At 37.0% G+C, this 25,087-nt stretch overlaps 1 protein-coding gene across 1 annotated transcript in view; it reads left to right on the forward strand.

The window, feature by feature from the left end:
* CRLF2 (cytokine receptor like factor 2) overlaps positions 1-24,765 on the forward strand; it is a 46,263-nt gene extending 21,498 nt beyond the window's left edge. The window contains exons 5-8 of the mRNA XM_020992775.2: positions 1,898-2,060; positions 4,927-5,041; positions 9,366-9,450; positions 11,362-24,765. Of these exons, the coding sequence (XP_020848434.2) occupies positions 1,898-2,060; positions 4,927-5,041; positions 9,366-9,450; positions 11,362-11,631 (633 nt within the window). The 3' untranslated portion in view covers positions 11,632-24,765. The remainder of the gene's footprint in view (positions 1-1,897; positions 2,061-4,926; positions 5,042-9,365; positions 9,451-11,361) is intronic.
* Positions 24,766-25,087: the final 322 nt, after the last annotated feature.

The following is a 25,087-nucleotide window of genomic DNA, read 5'->3' on the forward strand; positions in this document are numbered from 1 at the left end:
TGAGACCAATTCTGACCTTAAACACTTATTAGCTGTGTAACCCTGGGAAAGTCATTTAACTCTGCCTCAGTTTCCTCATCTGTAAAAATGATCTGGAGAAGGAGACAGCAAACCACTCCAATGTCTTTGCCAAGAAAACCCCAAATGGGGTTGTAAAGAATTGGACATGACTGAAAATAACTAAACAAAAACAATTCATTTCTTTCATTTTACAGACTAGGGAAATGAAGTCCACAAAGATAAAGTGACTTTTCCAAGAGTACACTAGTATTAAGTAATATAATTTCCAAATCTTTCTACTCTAAATCTCTGGTTTTTTTTTTTTGTTCCAACATTTGCCTCAGACAAAGGAGCAGGAAAGGTGGGGAAAAAAAGTCAACAAAAAGGGAAATGTAGTTGTTGGAAGGGGTAGCCAGGTGGTGCAGTAGGTGGAGCATTGTAGAGTGGATAGAAACCTGGAGTCAGGAAGACCTGAGTCCAAATCTGGCCTCTGACACTTGCTATGTCTGTGTGACCCTGGGCAAGTCACTTAACCTTGTTTGCCCCAATTTCCTTGTAAAATGAGCTGGAGAAAAAAAAAAGACCAACTACTGTAGTGTCTTTGCCAAGAAAACCTCAAATGAGGTCACAAAGAGTCGGATATGACTGAAGCAATTAAACAACAACAGGATAGTGGAAAAACGGGGAGTCAATACAGAATGCAACTGAGAAAAGAGAAGAGAAATTAGTAATAACTAATAGTTTCTAAACAAATTAGTCGAGACCTATAATTTTATTGGTGTAAGGAATATTTAGTGAGAAAATTTAATCTACCTATAGAGATCAGCATCTGCTCTGCAACTTCTAGTTTCAGAGAGTTGCCTAGGTTAAATTGCTTGCCTAGCATTACATAGTCAGTATGTTTCAGAGACAAGAGTTGAAATTATATCTTCATGATTTTAAAGTTAGCTTTCTACCCACATCCTATGGCTGCTTCTTATCAAACTTTTTTTTTAAATCACATTTTTTAAGATCCAGATCTACCTTTTTATCAATGTAGAACAGAGGTGTCAACTGTCTGGCACACAGTCCCAAGTACAGCCTAAACCAGATTAAAATATAATCAGGAAATATTTAACAAATAAATAAAAATACCAGTTAATATACTCCCATCCAGATTTTTGGTTTAGTGACCTCTGTTTGTATTTGAATTTGATGTCACTGCTGTACAGGACGCTAGGTGGTACAGTGGATACAGTGCTGGGCCTAGAGTCAGCATGAGTTCAAATCTGGCCTTCGACATTTACTAGCTGTGTGACCCTGGACAAGTCACTTAACCCTGTTTGCCTCAGTTTCTTCATTTGTAAAATGAGCTGGAGAAGGAAATGGCAAACCACTCCAGTATTACTGCCAAGAAAGACAAGACTTAAAAAAATAAAAACAAAGCTGAGCTACAACAACCATTAGTGCATATAAATGCTAAAGAAATTCATTTTATCAATCAATAGGGGTTGGTAACTGCCTTATAATTTATAGAATTTAAGTCTTTTCTGGGAGCCAGAGAAGTGAAATAACTTGCCCAGGCAGGATCACATAGCCGAATCATACCTCTTCACCAAAAGTTATTCCACTTTTAAATATCACTTCACAAATGCATTTTATCTCTTTTGACTTGTAAGTTGTCATTCATTATAAATGACGGATTTTTTTTTTGGGAAGTCATTATTCAGGAGTTCCTCCTTCAATGCTAATGCTCTGTGAAATGGATGGAAAGGGAAGGTCAGATCAGGATGGTCAGACAAAGCACTCGGATGAATTGTCTCTTGAATGGCTGAGAATAACAGAACACATTGCTTTGTTTGATACTCTTCTTGGTAAAGTATATAATTAATTAATGGATACATATATTTATCTCCAGCTCAACATGAATACAATATGCAACATTACAATAGATGGCTTGGATTCTGAGAAATGTTATTTCTTCCGGGCCAGAGTGATAACAAGAATGGCTATTTATGGCAGTAAGACGTACCCCAGTGATTGGTCCCCTGTAACACACTGGAGGAGGAACAAATTGGAAGGTAATGCCAAATCCAAGGCTATACAGCTATTTTTAAATGATTAATTTCAAGGGAAAGTATGTGATACATTGCTCTCTGTAGGTACAGTAGTCTTACCAATGTGGGACTGGGTTAAATATAATTTATTTTAGATTACCAACAATGTTAATAACCTAGCTTCCCTTTTTCTTCTACATAATATATGAGACGGAAAAGAAGGAATTTCTCTTAGCTTTCATATCCCCAGGTATCACATTACAGTGAATTGAATTATGCTAGAGGCAGATAGGTGGTATAGTGGAAAGAGTGCTGGACCTAGGTGGGAAATGCAATGGAGGGTGAGGTTCTGAGCAGCAATTGAGGCAGAATCTGGGCACTGGAAATTGGAAAGAAGTTTATTAAAAGAGGCAAAGATCACAGAGAAAGTATTAAGGAGGGCATTAAAGATAAACTTCACCTAGTTCCTCATTGAGGAACTCCTGTTGTATACTGGGGCTTAGAATGACCAGCATGATGCTATGTGTCAAAAGGGATGTCTAGAGGATCTCATCACTTATTTTTTTAAAAATCCTTCTTGCATTTGGATTCTGTAAAGGATACTTTCTATGACAGTTGAGAATGTGTCTGGAAAGTGTATATCTCCCTCTTTAATGCCTTGCAATACTAATGTTCAGATCACTAAATAACATAATTTTTGTGTTTGTATCTATCAAGGAATTTTGCATGATCTTAAACTATGTATAATAAAAATAGCTAGTGTTTGTATAGTGCTTTAAGATTTGTTATCCATCAATACTTCAGTCTTGGAATGAACTCACTTAGCTGATCTTTTACTGCTTCCTGTCATTTACTCCTCTTTGCTGTTTATGAGAAAATAATACTTATTAAATCCCACCTTCCTCTTGTGTAATGTTGTAAGTTGAAATAATATCCTAGAATTGGGTTGTCTTTGTCTCCTGTGGTTTCTTGCTTGATAGAAGGATCAAGTGTTTACTAGCTACGATGTTTTCTGGTTTATTTTGCCTCCTCATTAAAACAATTGCTTTATATCCATTAAACTTCTATAAGAATTATTAAAAATAAAAATCTAAGTCTTTTCCTCTATCCTTTCCTCAATTTTTAATCTTAAAAGAACACTTGAAGGAGCAAAAGAAACTCTTGTACCTGGTCACAGTATCTTTGTCTCACTTTTATCTTTTCATCTACTTTGATGTTGATTTTTAAGCTTTTATTCCAATTAGTTGATAGTCTGACAGAATGAAGATGGCTGATGGCCTCCAATGTCAGTAATGAGTAGCTTACTCTCTCATTCTTTTCTTTTCTTTGTATTCTTTCACTTAGCAAAATGCCTTCCACATAGTAAACATTTAATAAACGCATGTTGACTGAATCATCATTAAGGTGCTGTCATGTTCAATTTCTGCGTATGTTGTTATTCGGCTTACCATCTTCTGATTCTCTTATTAAAGAAAGTGTTCATGATATTCAGGTATGAGGCTGCTCAGTAATCTATGAACCTTTGGCCTCTCCAATTTTACCACCTCAAACTCTTATTTTCCAAGATATTTTTGTCATTATTTGCTCTGCCTACTTTTTCTTTGAAGTCATAAACTATCAATATTTATGTTGGCTTGGAGGATTTTTTGGAGTTTTTCACAGAATTTCTCCACCTCTTTATGTAATTATCTTCATGGTGATCTTTTTGCTTATGTCCATCTATAGCCTTGTAAGGGGAGATGACCAAGTGAACAATGGAATATTTTTCCTAGTTGCTTTTGGCGGCCTGATGAAATGATCTGCACCGATTCATTTGTTCCTCCTACCACAGAAATCCTGGGACCCATAGTTTATTTATCCTCATGTTCTTTTCATAAGATCACAGATTTAGAACTTTAAGGGATTTTGTAGGCATCTAGGCCAACGACCTCGTTTTAAGGCTCTAGGAAAACAGAGGCCAGGAAGTTTTAGTGGCTTGCCCAAGGTCACAGAGGTAGTAAATATCAGAAGTTGATTTTGAACTTAGGTTCTCTGGCTTGAGAATTGGTAGTCTTTCTACTGTACCACATTGTCTGCTCATTTATTTAATAGTGAATATGTCATTATTAGCACGCTTTAATTTTTTTTAGAGGCATATCAACTCATAGTTCAATGGAAAAGACTAATGCTTGAACATCAATAATTGAATTCAAATTTATGAATGGTCTAAAAATTGTCTGATTCTTTTCTTTTTTTCTTTATTTTTAGTTTTCAGCATTCAGTTTTATAAGATTTTGAGTTCCAAATTTCCCCCCCTTCTTTCCTCCCCTTCCTCAAGACAGCACACAATCTGATATAGCCTATATATGTACAATCATATTAAACGTATTTCCACATTAGTTATGTTGTGAAAGAAGAATCAGAACAAAAGGGAAAAACCACGAGAAAGAGAAAGCAAACAAACAAACAAAAAATAAAGAGAGCAAATACTATGCTTCAATCTGCATTCAGACTCCATAGCTCTTTCTCTGGATGTGAATAGCATTTTCCATCACGAGTCTTTTGAAATTGTCTTAGATCATCTCATTGCTGGGAAGAGCTGAGTCTATCAAAGTTAATTCTCACACAGTATTGCTGTTACTGTGTACAATGTTCTGGTTCTGCTCACTTCACTCAGCATCAGTTCAAATAAGTTTTTCCAGGTCTTTCTTAAATTCGAAATTGATTGATTCTTAACAACCCAAATGGCCATTTAAAAAGTTTTCTTTAGTTTCATGCATTGCTATGCCTAAAGGATTCATCCCATAGTGGCCAACCTATTGGCAATGGGTCTCTATGTACTTAGTCTGTCACTAGGGCCATACTTGAAATCTTTCCAAAGTGGTAAAATAACTATCTTGTTTTCTTACAGATTCATGCACTGACATAGTCAAAACACCTTCCCCAAAATATGTCTACATAATTACTAGTCTGCTTACCTTCCTAATGCTATTGCTTCTCCTTTTATTTTTGAGGAAATCAGCAAGGTAAGAACAAACTTGAATGCTCTCAAAAGATGTATGTGTCATGGATATTTTAAAATGTATAACTATACTTATTTAAGCTCCTTGAAGGAAGGGGCCCAGATCTTTGTCTCTCCCCTAGAACTGAGCCCAGTGCCTTGTATGCAGAAGGCTCATAATAAATGTTTATTGAACAAATGGTGAAGAAAGAAAATTCTTAAGTAAGCAAGACATTGTTTCAATGACTACCCATATACTTTACCAAAGGAAATCAAGAAATGATCAGCTGGAAAAAAAGTCAAATAAATACATTGAAGGCAAATAATCTAACATATAGAAACTCAAAATTGCTTCAACATATGCCAGATATTAATTCTTTTTTAAAATAACAGTTTAGTGTTAATAACAATTATAACATTTATATTATTTAAAGCAATTTTAAACATTTTTTTTTAAATAAAATCCCTCCCCCTCTCTCTTTCCTTTCCCCCCTCACTGAGGCAGTAAGCAATCTGATACAGGTTATACATGTGCAACCAGATATTAATTCTAAAATAAATTTTGAGAGACTGGCAAATTGAATGGGTATTTGTAGGATCACTTAAAGCTGCTAAGTTGATTGTAAGATTTTTAAGAGTAATAACTTACATTTTATAGAGTACTTTAAGGCAACAAAAAGTTCTTAGCATATATTGTCTCAGAACTTTGTAACTGAGAGGTAGGTAGTACAAGTATTATTAATCTCTATTTTATGGATAAAGAAACTGAAGGCAGAAAAAACTTGATATGTGTCATTTGTATTTGTTATGCAATCAAAGGTATGCAGGTGATTGAAACATACTTATTGAAATTGAACTGAAACTATTTTCAAAAAGGCTTTAGCAGAAGAGGAGTTTGAGTAGTACTTTGTGATTTCTTTAAAGCCCATTAGACTTAAGTTGTGCCTTTTGGCTAAAACAAAATAACAGTGTTTTTTTTTTTTAGCATATGCAGCTTATGTTTTATAAATGCCCATATTGAAAACATTTTAAAATATTTCATAAAAAACCTTTAATCATCAACTCTTTCCCCCTATCCATAAACTGATTTAGAGCCTAGGTGCCAGAAAAGTTAGGTTGACAATGGGTGGATGGACTGATTATATACAGTTCCTTGAACCATGGTGGGATTATCTATCTTCAAATGACTTTATAGTTATAAATTGGCTGGGCATATTGCACTAAATTCTTGCAAAGGGGCCCATTTCAATTTTGTCTTTAGCAGGAGAGGAGCTCAAACTGAAGCAATCAACATCAGTCTCTCTTTCAAAGGAAATGAAGTAATCTGATAAGCATATTAAGGGCATGAAGACAAGACAATCTGTTCAATCTAGATGACTGTTTGGTATTTTAATATAGAACAGATCTAGTCCACAAAGAAAAAACCTTAGAAAATACCCTCTAGGTGGAAAAATACACTCAGGGGAATCCCTTGCTCAAACAAATAAAGTTTAGAAGAATCAATTAAGTCAAAATGATTATTCTTAAAATAATAATATCAGTATTTTTAGGATGCTTCTACACATGAAGCACAGTTTTCTGTAAAGTTTGCTCAGGACCCAAAATTTGATCATTAAGACTAAGTTGGAAAGGTTGGAAAGGACAGAAAACAATATGAAAATATGGCTAATTTATATGAAGTTGATACCTGAAGGATCTAAGACACAATTACCCTTGATGAGGTCATTTCACTGAAGCCAACTACATCCATTGATACTAAAAGAATCAGAGGATTCAATTGCTGAAGCATTGTCAGTGACCTCTGAAAGATCATGGTGATTGAGAATAGTTATTAAAGAGATTGTTAATAAACATCTATAAATGGAAGTGTTGATCTCAAAAAGCCACCACTATAGCTTTATCAAGAATAAGTTATGACAATTTAAGCTTATTTCCTTTTTTGATAATTATTAAACTCATAGGTAAGGAGAATGCTATAAAGTTAGTTTTATTCAGATTGATAAACCATTTGATAAAGTCTTTTGTGCTACTCTTGTGGAAAAGGTGGAGAGATGTGAGCTAGATAATAGTACTATTACATGGGTTCCCAACTGGTCAACTATCTGGACCCAAAGAGTGTTTATTAATAGTTGTGGTGGCAACATTGACAATTTCCCAGTAAAGTATCCCAGGGATCTGTCCTTGGCTCTGTGGGATTTGCTATTTTTATCGATGATTTGGATAATGGCATAAATGATATGCTTATCAAATGTGCAGATGATGCAAAGCAGGTGAGATGGTCAACATACTGGACGGCAAAGTCAGAGCTTAGAAAGACCTTGCCAGGCTAGAACATTGGGTTGAATCAAACAGGATGAAATTTATTAAGAATAAATATAAAATCTTAAATTTGGGCTTCAAAGCTTAATTTCACAAGTACAAGATGGGGGGCATGTGGCTGAATAGTAATAGTTCATAGTAAATTTATGATTCAACAGTGTGATATTGCAACAGAGAAAACTAATGAAATCTGAAGGTATTATATGAAGAAAATTTATAGGATTGGGAAAGAGGAAGTTCAGTTTAACTTTGCCTTTATCAGAGCACATCTTGAGCACCACGTTCAACCTGTGCTCCATATTTTGGTAATGGCATTGATAAACTAGATAGTATCTTGAAAAGGTCTACCTGGATGGTGAAAAGCTATAGGTCAACTATTGAGGATCAGTTGAAAGATTTGGGCATAGACTGTGAGCTCCTTGTGTCCTTAGTACTTAGCACAATACCTGGCATTAGCACATAGTAGGTACCTAACAAATACTTATTGACTAAAAGATTGTTTGTCCTGAAGAACAGAAGACCTAGCTGGGATACAATTGCCACAATTCAGTATCTGAAGAACTGTCACCTGAAAGACAGATATGATTTGTTCTGTTCGATCCTAGAGGGAAGAAGTAGGAACAATTAGAAAAAGTTGACAAAGGGCAAAGCTGAGCTCAAGAAGAGAAAACACTTAAAAAATAATGATTAGAGGTATCTAATAGTGGAATAGGCTACTTCAGGAGACAGTCTGCTCACCACCACTGGGAATCTTCAATTGTATAGGGATATATGCCAAGCATTATGCCACAAGCTGGGGATATGGAGACAGAATCAAAACAGTTCCTGCCCATAAGGAGTTCATATCCTATTTGGGGAAAACAACATGTACATATTATTATAAGATATAGTTAGACACATATCTAATATGTGTGTACATACATATACATACATATATTTCAAAGAGGCATTCTGTAGGAGATGGCACCTGAGTTGTCCTTTGAAGGAAATAAGAGATTCTATAGAGGGGAGTAGATGTAAATTCCTTGGAGGAAAGGGGACTATCTGTAAAAAGATTTGAAGGTGGGAGATGATATATCATATACTGGAAAATGGCAAGTAGCTCAGTTTGGCTGGAACATAAAGAGTTTGAAGGGGAATAACGTATACTTAGGCTGGAAATCTAGATTGGAGCCAAATGGTAAAAGACGTTAAGTGTTATCTGTCTAGTATGTTGTAGAAGGAATTATTTTTTAGGTATGAGTTAGATTAGACAGCCTCAAGGGAAACTAGGTGGCAGAGTGCATAGAACACTGGGGTTGGAATCAGGAAGACTTCTCATCAAGAGTTCAAATCTGGCCTCAGATACTTACTAGCTGTGTGACCTTGGGCAAATCACCACCCTGCTTGCCTCATTTTCCTCATCTGTAAAATGAGCTACAGTAGGAAATGGCAAACCATTCCAATGTCTTTGCTGAGAAAATCCCAAATTGGGTCACGAAGAGTTGGACATGACTGAAATGACTGAACACCAACAAAAAGATAGTCACCAATGTTCCTTCTGACTCTGATGTTTTCTGATTCTATAAAATTACTTCAGCTGAGGCTATGTGATGTTATTGAATGAGCAGTGGCTAGGAGATTAGGGTTCTAGTCTGCTATTTACTAGCCCTGTGACCTCACTTACCAAATTAAATAACCTACCTTAAGCCTTTTCCTTCATCTGTAAAAAGAAGGTAACAACGTCTGCCTATCTACCTTGCAGGCTGATGTCAAGTCTCAGTAAAATTGATCCAAAAGAGCATTGAAAACTATGAAGTGTCTTGTTCCCAAAGGTAATGGCAGTGCTATGGGATGATAACAATAATGACAATAACTCAGTTATAAATTATTCTAGGGTTTACGAAGAGCTCTCTCCTAAGACAAAGGTGCTATAGATGTTGTCATGACCATTTTACTCATAAGGAAAGTAAAGCTCAGAGATGTTAACTGATTTACCATGGTCATCCTGGAATTTAACCTACCTAAAGAGATTTTTGTTCTAATTTCAGAGTTAAGAAATTATTCATACCCGTTGTACCTGATCCCAAATATGCTTTTCCTGGTCTATTTGATTGTCACAGAGGAAACTTTCAGGTAACTCAGTATTTTTTTGCATTTTGTTTGATTTTTTCAAATCACTGTTACTAAATCAGGCTTACTTGTAGTCAAATATAAGACATGAGAATAAGCTGTTTGAAAATGAAATATTTTCCTATCTCCAGACACTTGAGAGAAATCTGTGATTCAAAAGCAGAAACTTTTATGTCTATCCCTTAAATATTTTGCTTGTTCTGAGGCTCTCCATTAGGCCTAAAAGGATCTCTCATTTTTCAGCTTCCATAGGTGAGACCAGAGGAAAGGATGTGTGCTTAACTCATGTCATGGTACTACAAAAAATATCCTTCTAACTTGTTAGGCCTAATGGCAAGGAAGTTCTCTTGATATTTAACCTAGTTATATTTTTCTGTAATTTAAACACATTTCCTCTCCTCTTTGGAGATGAAGCATACCTTAGCCAGTTTTCTTTTAAAGTTACCGTACAAATCAAAATATAGTTACTCAACTACCCTAATCCAAATTCCTGAATACAAATCTGGGGGCAATCGCAGGAAACTGGACAGAGGATGAGGAGAGGAGCAGGACAAGTAGCAGGTCTATCCCTCTTGAAATCTCAAAATAGCCAGAAAGAGGTAGGAGGCAGAAGAGGCTGAAGAGCAAGGCACCAGCCTACCAGAAACACTCACCCTGGCTGAGTAGCTTCCCTCTGTCTTGCTCTTACCACAACCCCCCAAAATGGCCCTCAGTTCACAAGTTTGAATGAAAACAATACTTGAGTTGAAGACATGGAAACTGGGTCTGACTCTCAGTTTTGTTGTTTATCAATAGCTAACACTCATAAAGTACTTTAAGGTTTGCACAGCGCTTTACAAATATCATCTCCTTTTATACTCACAACAACCCTGGGAGCTAGGTGCCATCATTTTCTCCATTTTACAGAAAAAGAAACTGAGGCAGATAACACTTGGGTGATTTGTCCAGGGTCACAGAGTGTCTGAGACTACATTTGAACTCAAGCAGCTGGATGTTGCAGTGGACAGAACATGGGACCTAGAATCAGGAAGATCTAAGTTCAAATACAGAGCTCAGATACCTTCTAGCTGTGTAACCCTGGTAAAATTACTTAACCTCTACCCGCCTCAGTTCTTCATCTGTAAAATGGGGATAATAGTATTACATACCTCACAGGGTTGTTGTGAGGCTCAAATGAGATAATAATTGTGAAGTGCTTAGAACAGTTCCTGGTACATAGTACTATGCAAATGTTAGCTATGATGATGAGGTCTTCCTTATTTTTAGGTCCATTGTGTATTCACTGTGCTACCTAGCTGCCTTATTACTTGAGTGACCTTGGACAAGTCACTTTGTCTTTTTGGATCTCAGTTTCCTCCTCTGTAAAGTGAGGGGGATAGGTTAGACGACCTTAAATGTCCCTTCCACCTCTAAATTTATAGTCCAATGTGTTTTGTTTTACAATTCCATTGGCAATTCTACTGAGCCTAAGACTTAGATCTGGGAGGGACTTTAGAAATCATCTCTCTACTTACTTTCTAGATGAGGAAACTCAGTCCCAGAGAAATTACATGACTTACCCAAGGTCATAGAGGTAGTAAGTGATTGATATTCAGTATTTGATCTCCAGTCCTCCATCTCCAACATGGCTCCATTCTCTCCAAATTTATACCTAACAGAAAATCATAGAAATGAGTGACTAGAGATTTAATGGATCTTATAACCATATTTTAGAGGGGAAAAAAGAATTTCCACTCCCATTTGATGTTGAATTTCCTCCTTGTCTTGCTAGCTTACATTGACATTAGAGCATTATGCTAGCAGATGCAGCATCTGATATTTCAGTTTGGGATATCTGCATCAAAAGAAGGTGAATGCAAGGCCAGGTAAGTGTTTTAGTGGAGAAGTTCTAATTTATACATTTCACTTGAACAGGAGTGGATCCAGGATACTGAAAACGTGACCAGCCCAGCTAAAGTAGAACATTTGGAGCGGGAATGTGTTGTTGAAGAGGGGTTTATAGAACAACTTGCCAAGAAGGAGGCCAAAGATGACGAGGGGAAAGCCTTTCAGGAATACCCACGATTGAATGAAAATAATCTAAGCTCTAATCAAATCTCTTGTGTCCCGCCTCAAGGCAGTGACACTATTTGCCTAAGTGATCTTAAGTTTGTTATGAATGATAACATGTATGTTGTATTATGAAGCTGCATGGAGCACAAACAGGAGATGGGGTCTGGGCCAGGATCAGCCTAGTAGGTTTCTGGAATTGATGGCAACAATAATAATAGCTACCATCTGTAGAGTGGTTTAAAATTTGCAAAACACTCTATAAATACCTCATTTTATACTCACAACAACCCTAGGAGAGAAATTGTCCCTGTTTTATCACTGGAGAAACTGAGGCAGACAGAAGTTAAATGCTTTGTTCAGGGTCTCACAACTAGTAAGTGTCTGAGGCTGGATTCTAACTCGGGCCATCTTCCTGATTCTAGGTCCTGTTCTCTATCTATTATGCCAACTGGCTGGCTATGGACACAGATGAGGGAAAAGGTTAGTTCCAAGACCTCCCAAACTCACAAGCCTGCCATGAATTTAACAGCTATTCAGTGAGAAGTCTTAGACTAAATTACATTCATTTTTTGTTTTAATTACAGCATCTCTGCACATGTACATACAGCAACTCATCATCCTTAATGTCTAAGCTTTACAACTCATAAACGTAGGCACATTTCAATCTGAGTGCTTATTAAGCCACAGATTTATTTTATTTAGAGTACTTAGAATAATTTATTTGAAATGTTTATCATATTTTTTCCTAATTCTACATTTGTACTATGTATGCTTTTCATTTAACTTGCAGAGAGATAAATACCAATACAAATGGCCAATAAAGAAACATATGTAAAAGGGTTTTCAAATATCTAGGATGAAGTAACAGAGTATAGGGGAAAGAATATTGGAAAGGGAGTTGGGCAAAGGAGTTCTAGCACTCTCTCTGAGACTATAGCTTTATGACTTTGGCCAAACCACCTTTTTCAGCTTCCTTTCCTTAGTTATAAAATGCTGGGGCTGGACTAGAAAATCTCTAACATCCCTTTGAGCTCCAAATCATAGAAACTCTTTAAAGCCAATTCTAGCTCCAAAATGATCTTGTGTGGTGAAGTGATTCTTGCACTGATTTTGAATATAACACTAGGGACTATACAGCAAAATACAACAAAATAGGACAAAGCCTCAAGTCCCCATATTGGGACAGGCAAACAAAAAAAGGAATTTTTGAAGCTTAACACAATTGACTGAATCATTGTATTGAAATGAAAGACTGACTTTGCAAAAATATAACATTTCCTCATGAGAGAGAACCCTCAAACAAACCCCTTTTTGAAACAAACCATTCCAGTGTTTGTAATATGCTTTGCTTTACAAAGCATTCAGTACAGTCAGTTCCTTGATGTGTCTGGTCCTTGATTTTGTTTTGCTGTGTTTTCACTTGTTAAATGAGGGGAGGGGGAGTTACCATGAGTGTTATCTTTGAGAGTAAAGTTCTAAGTACTTGATTTCTGTGTTGATAGTGGAGGGGATTTTTGTACTGAAAGTTCTTCTAGGGTTTGAGGACCATCAGGTTTTTTAGATGATTGAGATTGTAAATTCAGTAGGTGGAAACTAGGTTGAATTGTACATTCTCAAAACAATTGAGTAAAGACACTGTAAAATTTTCATATTTCTGTCTGCGTTTTGCTGAAGGGGGTTGGAAACAGTAGCAGGGAGAAGATACCATCCTATTTTCTGAGGTTATTAAAAAGTCTCAGAATGTCCCTGGTAAGGGTTGAAAATAGACAGCTAAGGCATAACAAGAAGTCTGCAAACTAGGTTACATGCCCTAGCATTTGACCACTTTCTGAAATGAATGTTGGGATCCATTCACCTTTCTTAGTACATTGCTGTGGCTGTACCAAGTCAGGTGAGGAAATTTCAAGTAAGAAACGAGAAAGAAGAGGACAATGGTGGTAGGAAAGGATGAAAAGGCTCAAGTTATCTTGGGATACATTTTCAAGAGGGCTTGTGTGGATAAAGCCTAAGAGGTAAGAGCTGAATTCTAAAGCCAATCCAGCTCTTAGACTACTTCATAAACAAGGACAAGTCACAGAAACTCTTTTCATATGAGACTAAACATGGGCATTTCATTTAAAAAAAAAAAGCTGGAACTTTGGAATACGTGCTTCTTCAAGTCAGGAGCTACGTCTACTGTTATTGTCAACAGTGGGCATTCAGCAATCTTAATAATGATGTATGAACAAAAAGAGTAGTTTCTTGTTAGGCAAATTTTAAAAAATCATAGGAATACAGTCTAAGGATCTCTTTCAGGTTGCTATTCAGCTGTACATGTGACTGGCAGCAAATCACCTGGGCTTTAAGTTACCCTGCAAAGACTGAAGTAAGAATGCGAAAACAGCAGAATCTGTATGGGTTTTCTACCTTCTCACCTCTCCCTGCCCCATGTCCTTTTTTTTTTTTTTACATTTTGTCATTTTGGGAACAATTATAAGTGTAACAGAAGAAAATGCCACTTATGGCCCCCACCCTTTCCTCCCTACCTCCTTGGTTTCTGGACATGTAATCAGTCATAGCCAGTTACAATAATTAGTTCATCCTAAAGCTTCTGGCCCCTTAGGCCCAAGTGATTATCTACTCAGTAGCTTTAAGGAGTTTATGCTAAATGGAAAGTTAGGAGTACAATCCCAATAACTCAATTTCCCAAGATAGGGAAATTACTAACATTTAAAGTTCCTAAACTTTAGATAGAGATTTGGATTTAATTTAAACTTAAATTTATCTCTAGATAACACCTAGCCTCTTCATAGTTGAGCCAAAATTCAGGTTATTAGAAATGTTTAGGTAAAGAAATGAGTAGACTATGTTACAGTTTCTGTTAATACATAGGCATGAGAAGGGGAGTTGGGGAAAGAGCAGACCTTTTCTTGGAAGTTCCCTTAGTCCTTAAAGAGGTACACCCTACTTAGTGGCTCTAGTTTTGAGTCTTCTGTTTTGCTATGCTTGTAGGACTGATGGTTCATTCTCTCCCTTCTCCAGCACAGCTCAGTATTACTTTTAATTTTCCCCTTTGTCTGTCGCCAGTCTCAGCTCTTGTGGTTCCCACTCCTTCCTATCTGCCACCAGACACTTGAATATCTACCTTCCAAATTGGTTTGATATTTTATATAAAACCCAAAGGGTGTGACTAGTCTTATCAAGCAATCCAAATGAATTTCCTATGTGGTCTCATTTCACTTCATCCAATTGCTTTCAAGGACTTCTAAACTGATTAAGACATATAATTATTCTCTCTATCATCCATTTCTCATGGACTGGACTTCTCATTTAATGCAGCTTCCAGATTGCTTTGAACCATTCTGGTTCAACATTAAATGAGCATATATTTTAAGATTAGGCCCATCTCCAAGATGCTATTATTATCAACATTCTGAGCAATAAGTATTTTATATTTTCTACTTGAATTCCCAGGGTTTTAAAAATTAAGCTTATTAGCTATTTTTTCTAAGATAGCTAGGTGGCACATTGGATAGACGGAGGCAGGAAGACCTGAATTCAAATCTGGTCTGAGACACCTATTAGCTGTATGACCCCAGGCGAGTCATTTAACCCTGTTTGCCTCAGTTTCCTCATCTATAAAATGAGCTGGAGAAAGAATTGGCTAATTACTCTACTATCTTAGCCAAGAAAACCCCAAAGGGGTCATAAAGAAAACAACCAAGCAACAAGGCTAATCATTGGGAAGTGGCCAATCATGTAGTCACCTCATTTGCAGGTGAGCAAAATGCATCCAGTAAGATGGCAAATTCCTTTTTCAGACTGTTAGGTGTGAAAGGGAAGGGATCATGTCTTACTTAGTTTTGTATTGTTCCCAGTACAGTGGCTTGAACGATGGAAGTTCTAAATAAATACTTTTTAGGCTAATACATTTATAGTTAGTGCCTTTATAATGCTAGCAGAAAAGGGAGTGAACTAACACTCATTACAATCCATCCATATTTTATTAGACTCCAATATATATTATGTTTTTTTCAGAGGAGATAATTTGGCTGGTGTTCTAACTAATCTATGTAAAAAGAGCAACCCTAAAATAAGATTCTACTGCATTTGTCTTCTCCTGAAATCCTCGATACCACGTCATTGCATGGAAGTGACCTTTGGTTCTTTAAGGCTCTGGTTCAAAAAGGGCGTGAGGTTGGCAAAAGATGCTGCCAAACTGGAAAAGTCTTGAACACAAACCTTGTGAGGGATTGTGTGTTTTACATTTGAGGACCAACCTAGCTAAATATAGAGAGGCTACAATTATAGAATGTTGTTCAACATCGTCAGAATGCTCAATGCCCCTTCAGGCCATTTTCTCTTGGAAAGAAATACACGTCTGAATCACAGCTGTTCCATAACCCTACCTCAACTAATGCTTATCTCTTTACAATGTTTTGCTTAACATCACTTAGGCCCGCTTCCCACCACTCCTCTGTCTACCTTCTCATGCTTCTAAATACTTCCCATCAGCATACGATCTTCCCTCTATGCAGAGAAAATACCTATAGCACTTGAAAGTTTCTTCTTTGCTGATGATATATCTGTCACTCCACTATCTTCTGCTAGCTGTGCTCTTTTTGCTTGTTTTAGAACTCTCCTGATATTTCTATTGGACTTTTAAGTGGGTTAAATAGGACTGGAGATTACTCCAATTATTCCTTGTTTTCTTCTTTCTTAGAGTTTGTTCACCTGACTAAATTTAAAGTTGCTATCCACTTGGCTTTCATCCTTGCCTCCAGAAGTAGGGTCTCTCTACCTTTCTCAGAGTGGGAAGGATGTTATACAGCTATTTCTTCCCCACTGGAACTCATCTTACCAACGGGCCAAAGTTTACCCTTAGGTAACTTTGGAATTGTGATGTCCTTGTTCAGGGGGGCTGTTGGAAAAAAGCTATCCTAGATTCAAGATACTCTGTGGATCCACATCTACTCAAAGCCATAATGGCTGAGTGCCATACCAACGTGTTTTACTTTTACCAGCCAGCCAGAATATACAGTAAGGCCAAGGCAAAGGCATAGAAGGAAAAGTGGCAATAGAACATTTTCTTTATAAACTTTGGGCACATTCTCCTGCAAGTTCACAAAGCATCAGTAAGAAGAACAGATAGGCATGGGAATCATATTGTGTACCACACATTTAAGGAACACAGGTGATAAAGTACAAATTTATAAGGGCATACATTATGGAACAAATATATCCAGTGCACACCCATGAAGATCTTCACACTGAGGAAATTTATATATTCAGGGGTCATATGTAGAGGTGCAGCTCATGCAATGGTGTATGGTGTGTTGATTCCCATCTCTCTCTGCTGCCACCTGCTGGTCTTTAACTAGCGTCCTTGGCTACCTCCCTCCTTTAAAGGACATCCTCTGAGCAAACCCTGAGCATACTTATTCCAACTCCCACTCTTACAGATGAGTCTTAGATTCCTGCTTCAACACGCTAACTATATGCAGTCCATCCCATTATATCGCATACTATCCCATTACAGTGGCTCCATCTACTCTTTTTCTGCCTAAGGCAAATTTTGGAGCAAAAACAGTTTCTACCCCCAAGAACCTTATATTCTTATCATGCAGACATATAATAAGTACACACAAAATGAGTATATACAAAGCAATCTGAGAGCAGAAGGTGCTAGTATCTGGGAAGGGAGTAGGAAAGGTCTCCTGCAGAAAGTGAGATTGAGTCTTAAAGGAAGCCAGGCAAATTTTGAGGTGGAAAAGAAGAAGTAGAGCATTTCAGGGCTGTGGAACAGACAGGGTAAAGGTTAGGAGATGGAACAGCAATTATGCCACTATAGCTGAATTATTGAGCTAATGGATAGGATTGTGTGGAAGAAGACTGGAAATGTAGGAAGAAGCCAGATTGTAAAGGGCTTTAAATACCAAAGAGCATTTTATGTTTAATCCTGGAGGTATTCCACAGAGCCTGAACAAAGGTAGCAACTGTGTAAATGGAGAGATGTTGTGAAAGTGGAAATGACAGGATTTGGCAACAGATTGGATAAATGGAGAGAGTGGCTGTGAGGTAGGAAAGATGACACTGAAATTGTAAAGGTAGGTGATCACCCTTAACAGTGATAGAAAATTCAGAAAAAAGGAACATTTGGGAGGAAAGATAATGAGTCCTCTTCTGGACATGTTATATTTGAGCTGGCTACAGCATATTCAGTTCAAGATATCCCAAAAGCAGTTGGCAATCTGCAAATGAAACCCAGAAAGGAGACTAGGGCTTGATATAGGTCTGGGAATCATCTCTATAGAAATGATAATTGAACCAATGGGAGCTAATGAGACCCCAAATGAGATAATACAGAGGAAAAAGGGAAGAGGACCCAGGACAGAGTCCTAGAAGATGTGATGTGAATTTAGAGTCAGAAAAGGGTTCTGATAAGATTCTAAATCACAAAAAAAGGGGAGATAGTATCAAGCAAGAGAAAGTGAGGGATGGTGTCAGATGCTACAGAGAGGCCAAGAAGGATAAGGCTTAGAAAAGGTCATTAGATTTGACAATTAAGAGATCATTGGTAACTTTGGAGAAAGATGAGATTGGAAACCAGATTTCAGAAAGCTTAGAATTGTGTGAGAGGAGAGGAAGTGAAGGCACTGAGTGTAGGGAATTTTCTCAAAGAGTTTAACAATGAAAGGGAAGAAAGACATAGGATAATACCTAGAGGTAATGTCAAGATCAAGCAAGGTTTTCTTTTTTCTTTTAAGGATGGGGGAAACATGGGAATTTTTATGGGCATCAGAGAAAGAGCCAGTAATTAGATATTTAAGATAAGTGAGAAATTGAGAATGATAGTAGGGAAAACACATTGGAGTGGATGAGAAGAGATAGAATCCATCACCTTCATTGTATGTGAGATTGGACTCTTACCATTCTATAAATTTAAACATGAGAAAAGATGATGAAAGAGGAAAGGAGAATTCTTGTGGAGAAGTAGCATAATGGTGGTGGTCAAGAACAGCTGAATGAATGCTCTTTTTCTGTATATGTTAGCTGTGGAGTACTCTAACTATCACAGAAGGCATCTGGGAAGAGTAGGCCATGTGTGCTTTCTCTGAAGGTGCCTGGAGCATTTGAATTCAAATTGACCTGCTGCTCTGAAGTTTGGGCACAGTTGGTACCATGTAGGAATTGCCTATAATGACTCTGCCTACAGTTTTTTTAGAAGCTACCTACCTGTAACAACTGTGTAAGAGTGTTTCTATAGTAAGGCCATGTCTGGACTGGGGGGAGCAGGGACAGGACAAGTAAAAAACTTTCTAGGACACTCTACCCATTCTTTCAGTTGGTTTCTGCTATCGGATTAAGATAACATGTGAATACCACTTCAGAGAGTGCTTTTAAAGACCTACACTAATTTGAGCAAGAAATCAGAAAAAAACATTTCAACCACCTGCAGTGAGGAAGAAAGAAATGAAGAGCTGTTATATCTTCTGTTTATTTATTCAAAAGTTGTCCTGCTCATCAAAGGAATATTCTCCTCAGATGCTGTGTTTGGCACCTAATTATATTCTATAGAAAGTCTGGTGTGGAATATGTAAGTCTATAGATTAATGAAACTGTAATTTTTCAAGTGACAAATAGCCAGGCAGTACATTTATCTATCATTAAAACATGCCCTGATGTGGAAAATTAATTAATTTAAACTTGATGGAGTTGACGTCAAGGAGGTTAGCCTAGGAAGTAGGAGTTGAATTGAAAGCCATCTCTGCCTTGAGCTTACTTCACAAACAAGGACCAGTAATGGAGGATTTGCTCATGTTCAGTGATTTTTTGGTTGTTTTCTGGTCTCTCTATCTCTCTCTCTTTTTATCACTTCATATGAACTCCCATCTTGACCTGGAATAAATTGAATGATGGAACCAAAATATCAGTTAATGCCTCACATTCTGTGGGAGGTCTTTTGTGGCTTTCCCAGATACTAGTGCCTTTGCCTCTGGGATTCTTTTCCATCTTATTTGTATATGTCTTGTATGTTCTTAGGTGATGAGGAGGGAGAGAATTCCAGGCATGAGGAATATCCAGTAAAATGCCTGGAGGGGGCCAATTCAGGAAGGATTTTGAAAGTCGGAAGATTTTATATTTAATGCTGAAAGTGGTCGGAAGATGGAGAAAGGGTGACATAGACTTTCACTGTAGAAATATCAATTTGACAGCTGAATCCATGGGTCACTAGATTAAGGAAAGACAATGCAGGGAGATAACAACAAGGCTACTGCCATAATCCAGTTATGCGAAGATGAGCACCTGTACCAGGGTGGCAGCAAGGTCAAAGGAGAGAAAGGAGTGGGTGTGAGAGATGTTGTGAATGTAGACTAGATAGGACTTGGGAGCAGATTGCATATGTGGGGCGAGGAAGGGAGTATAGGATGTCTTTGAGATTGTGAGCCTGGGTGATTGGGAGAATAGTGGTGGACTCGACAATAACTGGAAAGTTAGGTGCCCCATCACCCTTGAGTCTTGCCAGTATCACCATGTAAATTCTAGAATTGTGTTCCTAGAACATATGGAGTGTTAAGCAAACATACACAGATACACACACACATTCACACACATTTATAGATAGATTATATAGAGAGATGACAGAGATAGAGGTAGCAGAGAGGGTGGTATTTTCTCACCCTCATTTTGCTTAATTATTTGTATATTTTCCTATGAATTAACTTTTCCTCTAGTGTGATCCAGCTATATTTTATTGCTGGAAAAATATTTTGTTAAATTTTGTGGCCTAAGGATACATACACACATATAATGTGATGTTTCAAATGTGTTTGAACAAACTGTTTTTGAAAAGTTTTTTTGTTCTATAGGAATATAAAACTGCATAGATGCCTTAGGAAGGCTTTGAATGCTATGAATTAAAGATGCATAAGCTATAATTTTGAAGTTGGTAAGTATGTTTTCTTAGTGTTAAGTTAATCTGAACCTATGATAATATTTTAAAATATCATACAATGGAGTATGAGGATTGAAGATCTTAGCACCATAAAAATCTTTTTAAATTTAGAGTCAAACTGTGGAAGAAAAAAGTATATTCTCATTAAAAAGTAAGGTTTTCAGCCTTGAGAATTTAGTCTCCTTAAATAATACCTCTGTCAAGCGCTCCACAAACTTTTAAAACACTATGGTACTACCTGCCATTAATATATTGTTTGCTCATTATTTACTAATAATTAATGTCTCTGGGATAGAGTGAATAGAGAATTTTAATTTTGAGCTTCTAAAATATTATACTTAAAAACTACTTGATTTTGTAAATTTAGGGGCAATTCCTTCTACATAGAAAAAGTAACCATTGGTCAGGTAGATCATAACTTAAAAATAGAGACATGAAATAGTATTTAGAATATAATGTAATGTTGAGATTGCTTATATAATACCTAATAATTAATCTGATGATTTGCCCCCTGGAAATCTGAACCCTGTTGCTACAGGCTATTCATATGATTGTGTTTCTGTCACTGTATTTTCTAGGGTTTTTTTGTGATACCTTTTGGAGTTAGGTTTCTTTGTCTCTCTCTTGCTCTCTTTCCTCCTCTCCCAGTGCCCACAAATGACAAACACAATAGCTTTGGCTTTCAGAGGTATTTAAGATAAAATACCAGGTACATAATCACTAGATTATACCATCTTAATTAGCATCAGAGATTTATTCATTAAACTGTAGTATGAATAGTACACATGTGTACCCAGTTGTATATGTGGTATGGACATGTATATTCACATGCATGTGAATACATGTTTATTAGTGTGAATATACACATACAAGTACATCTATAGTTATACATCTATAGTCTGTGGTTATCGATGTACATGTATATAAATATGTTCTATACATACACATACATTCACACCACATTTCAATGCACAAGTTTCACATATATTTATAGTAGCATTCAATGGAGATATCAAAATGATAACCTAAAATGTGGTATCTTAACATGGGAATAACTTTGCAAATAAAAATGTCCTGCATGATTAAACACAGTCTTTGAAATAAAACCAAAAGGCTTCTCATTGGTATAGTAAACTTGCTGAAACTTATAATGTTGAACTGTGCTACTGTTTTAAAATTTTTCTTACTTACTTGTTTAAACCCTGTCTTGATTTTTATATGGAGGCAAATTCAGTTTGTGTTCAGCATTGTTCTTCTAAAACATGAGGATGTGAAACCATGCATATTAAGAGGCAGCAGTTAAACATGTTTCAAAACCTCCTCTCTGTTAGTTTTGGAATTATTCATTTGATTCAATAGTTGAACAATTATTATATGTTTTTAAGAAACATTGTTTAATTATACATTAAGTGGTATAATGATTTATGGAGCATATGAAAATTTCAGATACAGACTTGATGCATTTATACTGTTATAGGAATGTCCTGTTTCCACTTTTAGAAAAGAATGTCATATGTAATACGAATGCAAGGCTGTGCTGACAGAACTGAAAAAAGTTTCTAAAAATGTTTAAAGGCTGTGCTGACAGAACTGAAAAAAGTTTCTAAAAATGTTTAAAGGCCTTATATGGGAGATTATGGAAGATAGAGGTGCTAGGATGCAGGATATCCCAGATCTCCCCAAACATGTCATTGAGGCTTAGAGAAGGACCACTCTACTATGTTATAAACGGAATCACCTCTAGGCTCTTACGTATAACCCAGGACTTGACAGAGGGACCACTGGAGTCCTCCAGAATTCTGGGAAAGACAAGCCTCCAAGGCAGAAAAAGCTTAGTGCAGCTGCCCCAGGACCCATGGTGGAGTTGAGAGGAGGCATCCCAGCTCCTCCTTGCCCAGGCACAGCTGTCCCACAACTAGAGAACACTTTGGAGTGTTCTGGCTGAGCACTGCCAAGCTGGTCAGGGGCCCAAGCCTCCCCTCAGCTAGCAGCTTGTTACCTAAACCCATTTTAGGAGAGAGTATCCTTAGGGCATTCCCAGCAGGTCCAGCACATAACTCCCAAACATAGTCTGAGATTGGATTAGATCCAACAAGGCACCAAGCCAACACTGGCCTAGAAGAAAAAGAAGTCTCAAAACGTATAGGGAAGGACTGAATGGGGCACCAGTGGCCAACACTAAGCTGCCTGAAAAAGGCCTTTGGCGAAATCCAGGTGAATTAGTCCTGACAACAAAAGCAATCCTTGACCCCAGAACCAGCAGGGGAAGAACCTTAGGTGGAGCCTTGCAGCAGAGAGAGCCTGGCAACAAGAGGGAGTCTCCAAGCTGAGGTCCTAATGTTGATGTTTAGGGGTGCTGGGACCCCAAAATAACCACACACGGGTCCTGCCTGAATGAATGAGACCCCACGCCTTCTTTCAGCCAAAGACGAGGTTTATTTGAACATCATCATATTGGGCAGACTCTTACGGAGTCTGAACATTACTGAGCTATTGGCTAGATTTTGAGAATCTGAGCCCCTTAATGGAGACAAGATGGACTTTATATACAGAATAACTGTGGGAGGGATTCAGTAGTGGCCAAGTAGTCTGGGGGGTACAGAATGCCTGGGACCTGGACCATGTGGCCAAGGGAGAATGGAGTCTAGATAGGATTAAGGGTGGGAACTGGCCTGGGGCCAACTGGAGGTAATAGACAATGGAGGGCTAGGTAAGAGAATTGGGAGATTGGGAGATAAAGAAAGGCCAGTTGATAGGATTATAGGCTCAGGTCAGAGATTTGCCCATGTGGGAAAGTCTAGGGTTTTTCCTTTTTGGGGTCCAGATCCCATCCTCATCACTAAAGGGCCTTAAAAGAGGGCCCTACCATGGCCCATTATACTTAAGACTCAGAATTCTGATACTGAAAGGGAGAGAAAATATTTATAGCATTTTTTTTCTTGGTAGCCAAAGACTGTAAACTAAGAGCGTGTCCTATTGATAAAGTATAGTAAATTATGAGTCTGTAAGAATGAAGACGTAATATGCCCCTGGCCTCTTTGCACAGAAGTGATGAACTTAAAAGGTAGATAGAGACATACATTTTCAAACATGGCTAATGTGAGAATTTGTTTTGTAGTATTATGTACCTATATATTGAGGAATTTGCTTTTTGTTTTCTGAAATTGCTTATGGGGGATAGTGGAAGGGAAAGATCAATTTAAACAACTGCTATTTAGAAAATTTAAAAAAAATGAATGTCCTATCATTAAAAAAAACCTCATATTAATTCAGTGACTATAAACCTGTTTTCAATGTTATAATATATTGTGTTACAAAACAAGAATGCCTTATGAAATGAATGAATGCCTTGTGAAATATTCAGTGTACAAAGTATCCTTAAGCCCTCAGATAGAGAAAGATGGAAGTAAATATTTTTTTTTGAAAAGAAACCAACTATTTTGTCATTATGTACCAAAATTTAACTGATCATCTATATTCAAGGATGCAGTTGTGGGGTATGAGTTCTAATTAAGAACCATATCAGGTTCTTAATTGACTCAAAGAGTCCTAAGAGCTTGTATTAATCTTAGGACATTTTTGATTCGTCTTCCCCTTAAGCCATACATTACCAATGTGCAATAGAAGCACACAGAGTGGGGGGAGAGGCAGATTATAATTGAAATATTAGAAAACATTAGTTGCCTTCAAATCCTTTTGTTAGTCTTCCACTACTTCTTTAGCTGTTTTCTGCCTTAGGCAACTTAAGAAATCTAAAAAAGGTAAAGTAAGCATCTCTTCTCCCATTATGAGTGTCACTGCTCAATAATTTCTAGTTGTGTCTGACTCTTCTTGTTCCCATTTGGAGGTTTCTTGGCAATAATACTAGAATGGGTTGCCATTTCCTTCTCTAGGTCATTCTACAGGTAAGGAAACTGAGGCAAACAAGGGTAAATGACTTGTCCAGGGTCACACAGCTAGCAAGTGTCTGAAGCCACATTTGAATTCAGATCTTCCTGTCTCTAGGCCTGACCCTGCATCCACTAGGCTACCTAACTGCCCTCAGTATGTACTCATTATGAGTAGTTTTTGTAATTTACTTTTTGAAAAAACATTAATTTTTTTCTAATGTCTATTACTGTTATTTGAAATACGTACTACTAGTAATTGTTGGTCAATATTTAAGATAGATTGATGTTTTCTTTGTAAAAAAGAAAAGCAGGTATTGTTATAGTTACTATAAGACTTAAAAGGAATTTTGAACTGCTTGTCCCCCTAAAAATCCTTTTCACTACGTGTCAACTGATGCTTGGCTTGCAAAAATGTATGGAATAAAACCTTTTATCAACTTATATTCTAAAATACAATAAAGTATATTTTCTTTCCACAGCAATATATGTCCATGTGAAAAATAAATCAGTTCTTTTTGATTACTTTTATTTATTTTTAGTTTGATTATAAAATTAAGCTCCCTTCTTCAGGAAGAGCTACTCCTAAACTAGGTGAGACTAACATAAATAGTCTCAAGTCTAGGTTACCTATAAATTTAGTGAAATGATAGATTGAAAAGACTTTATCATTTAGTAGCAGATAATTAGAAGAATAAAATAATGATAAGATTATAATTTTTTTCAAAAGTCTAAGTTCCCTTTCTAGTAGAAAGAAGGATTGACC

This window comes from Phascolarctos cinereus, unplaced genomic scaffold (assembly GCF_003287225.1).
Source record: "Phascolarctos cinereus isolate Bilbo 61053 unplaced genomic scaffold, phaCin_HiC Scaffold_726;HRSCAF=1367, whole genome shotgun sequence".
Taxonomy (NCBI): Eukaryota; Metazoa; Chordata; class Mammalia; order Diprotodontia; family Phascolarctidae; genus Phascolarctos; species Phascolarctos cinereus.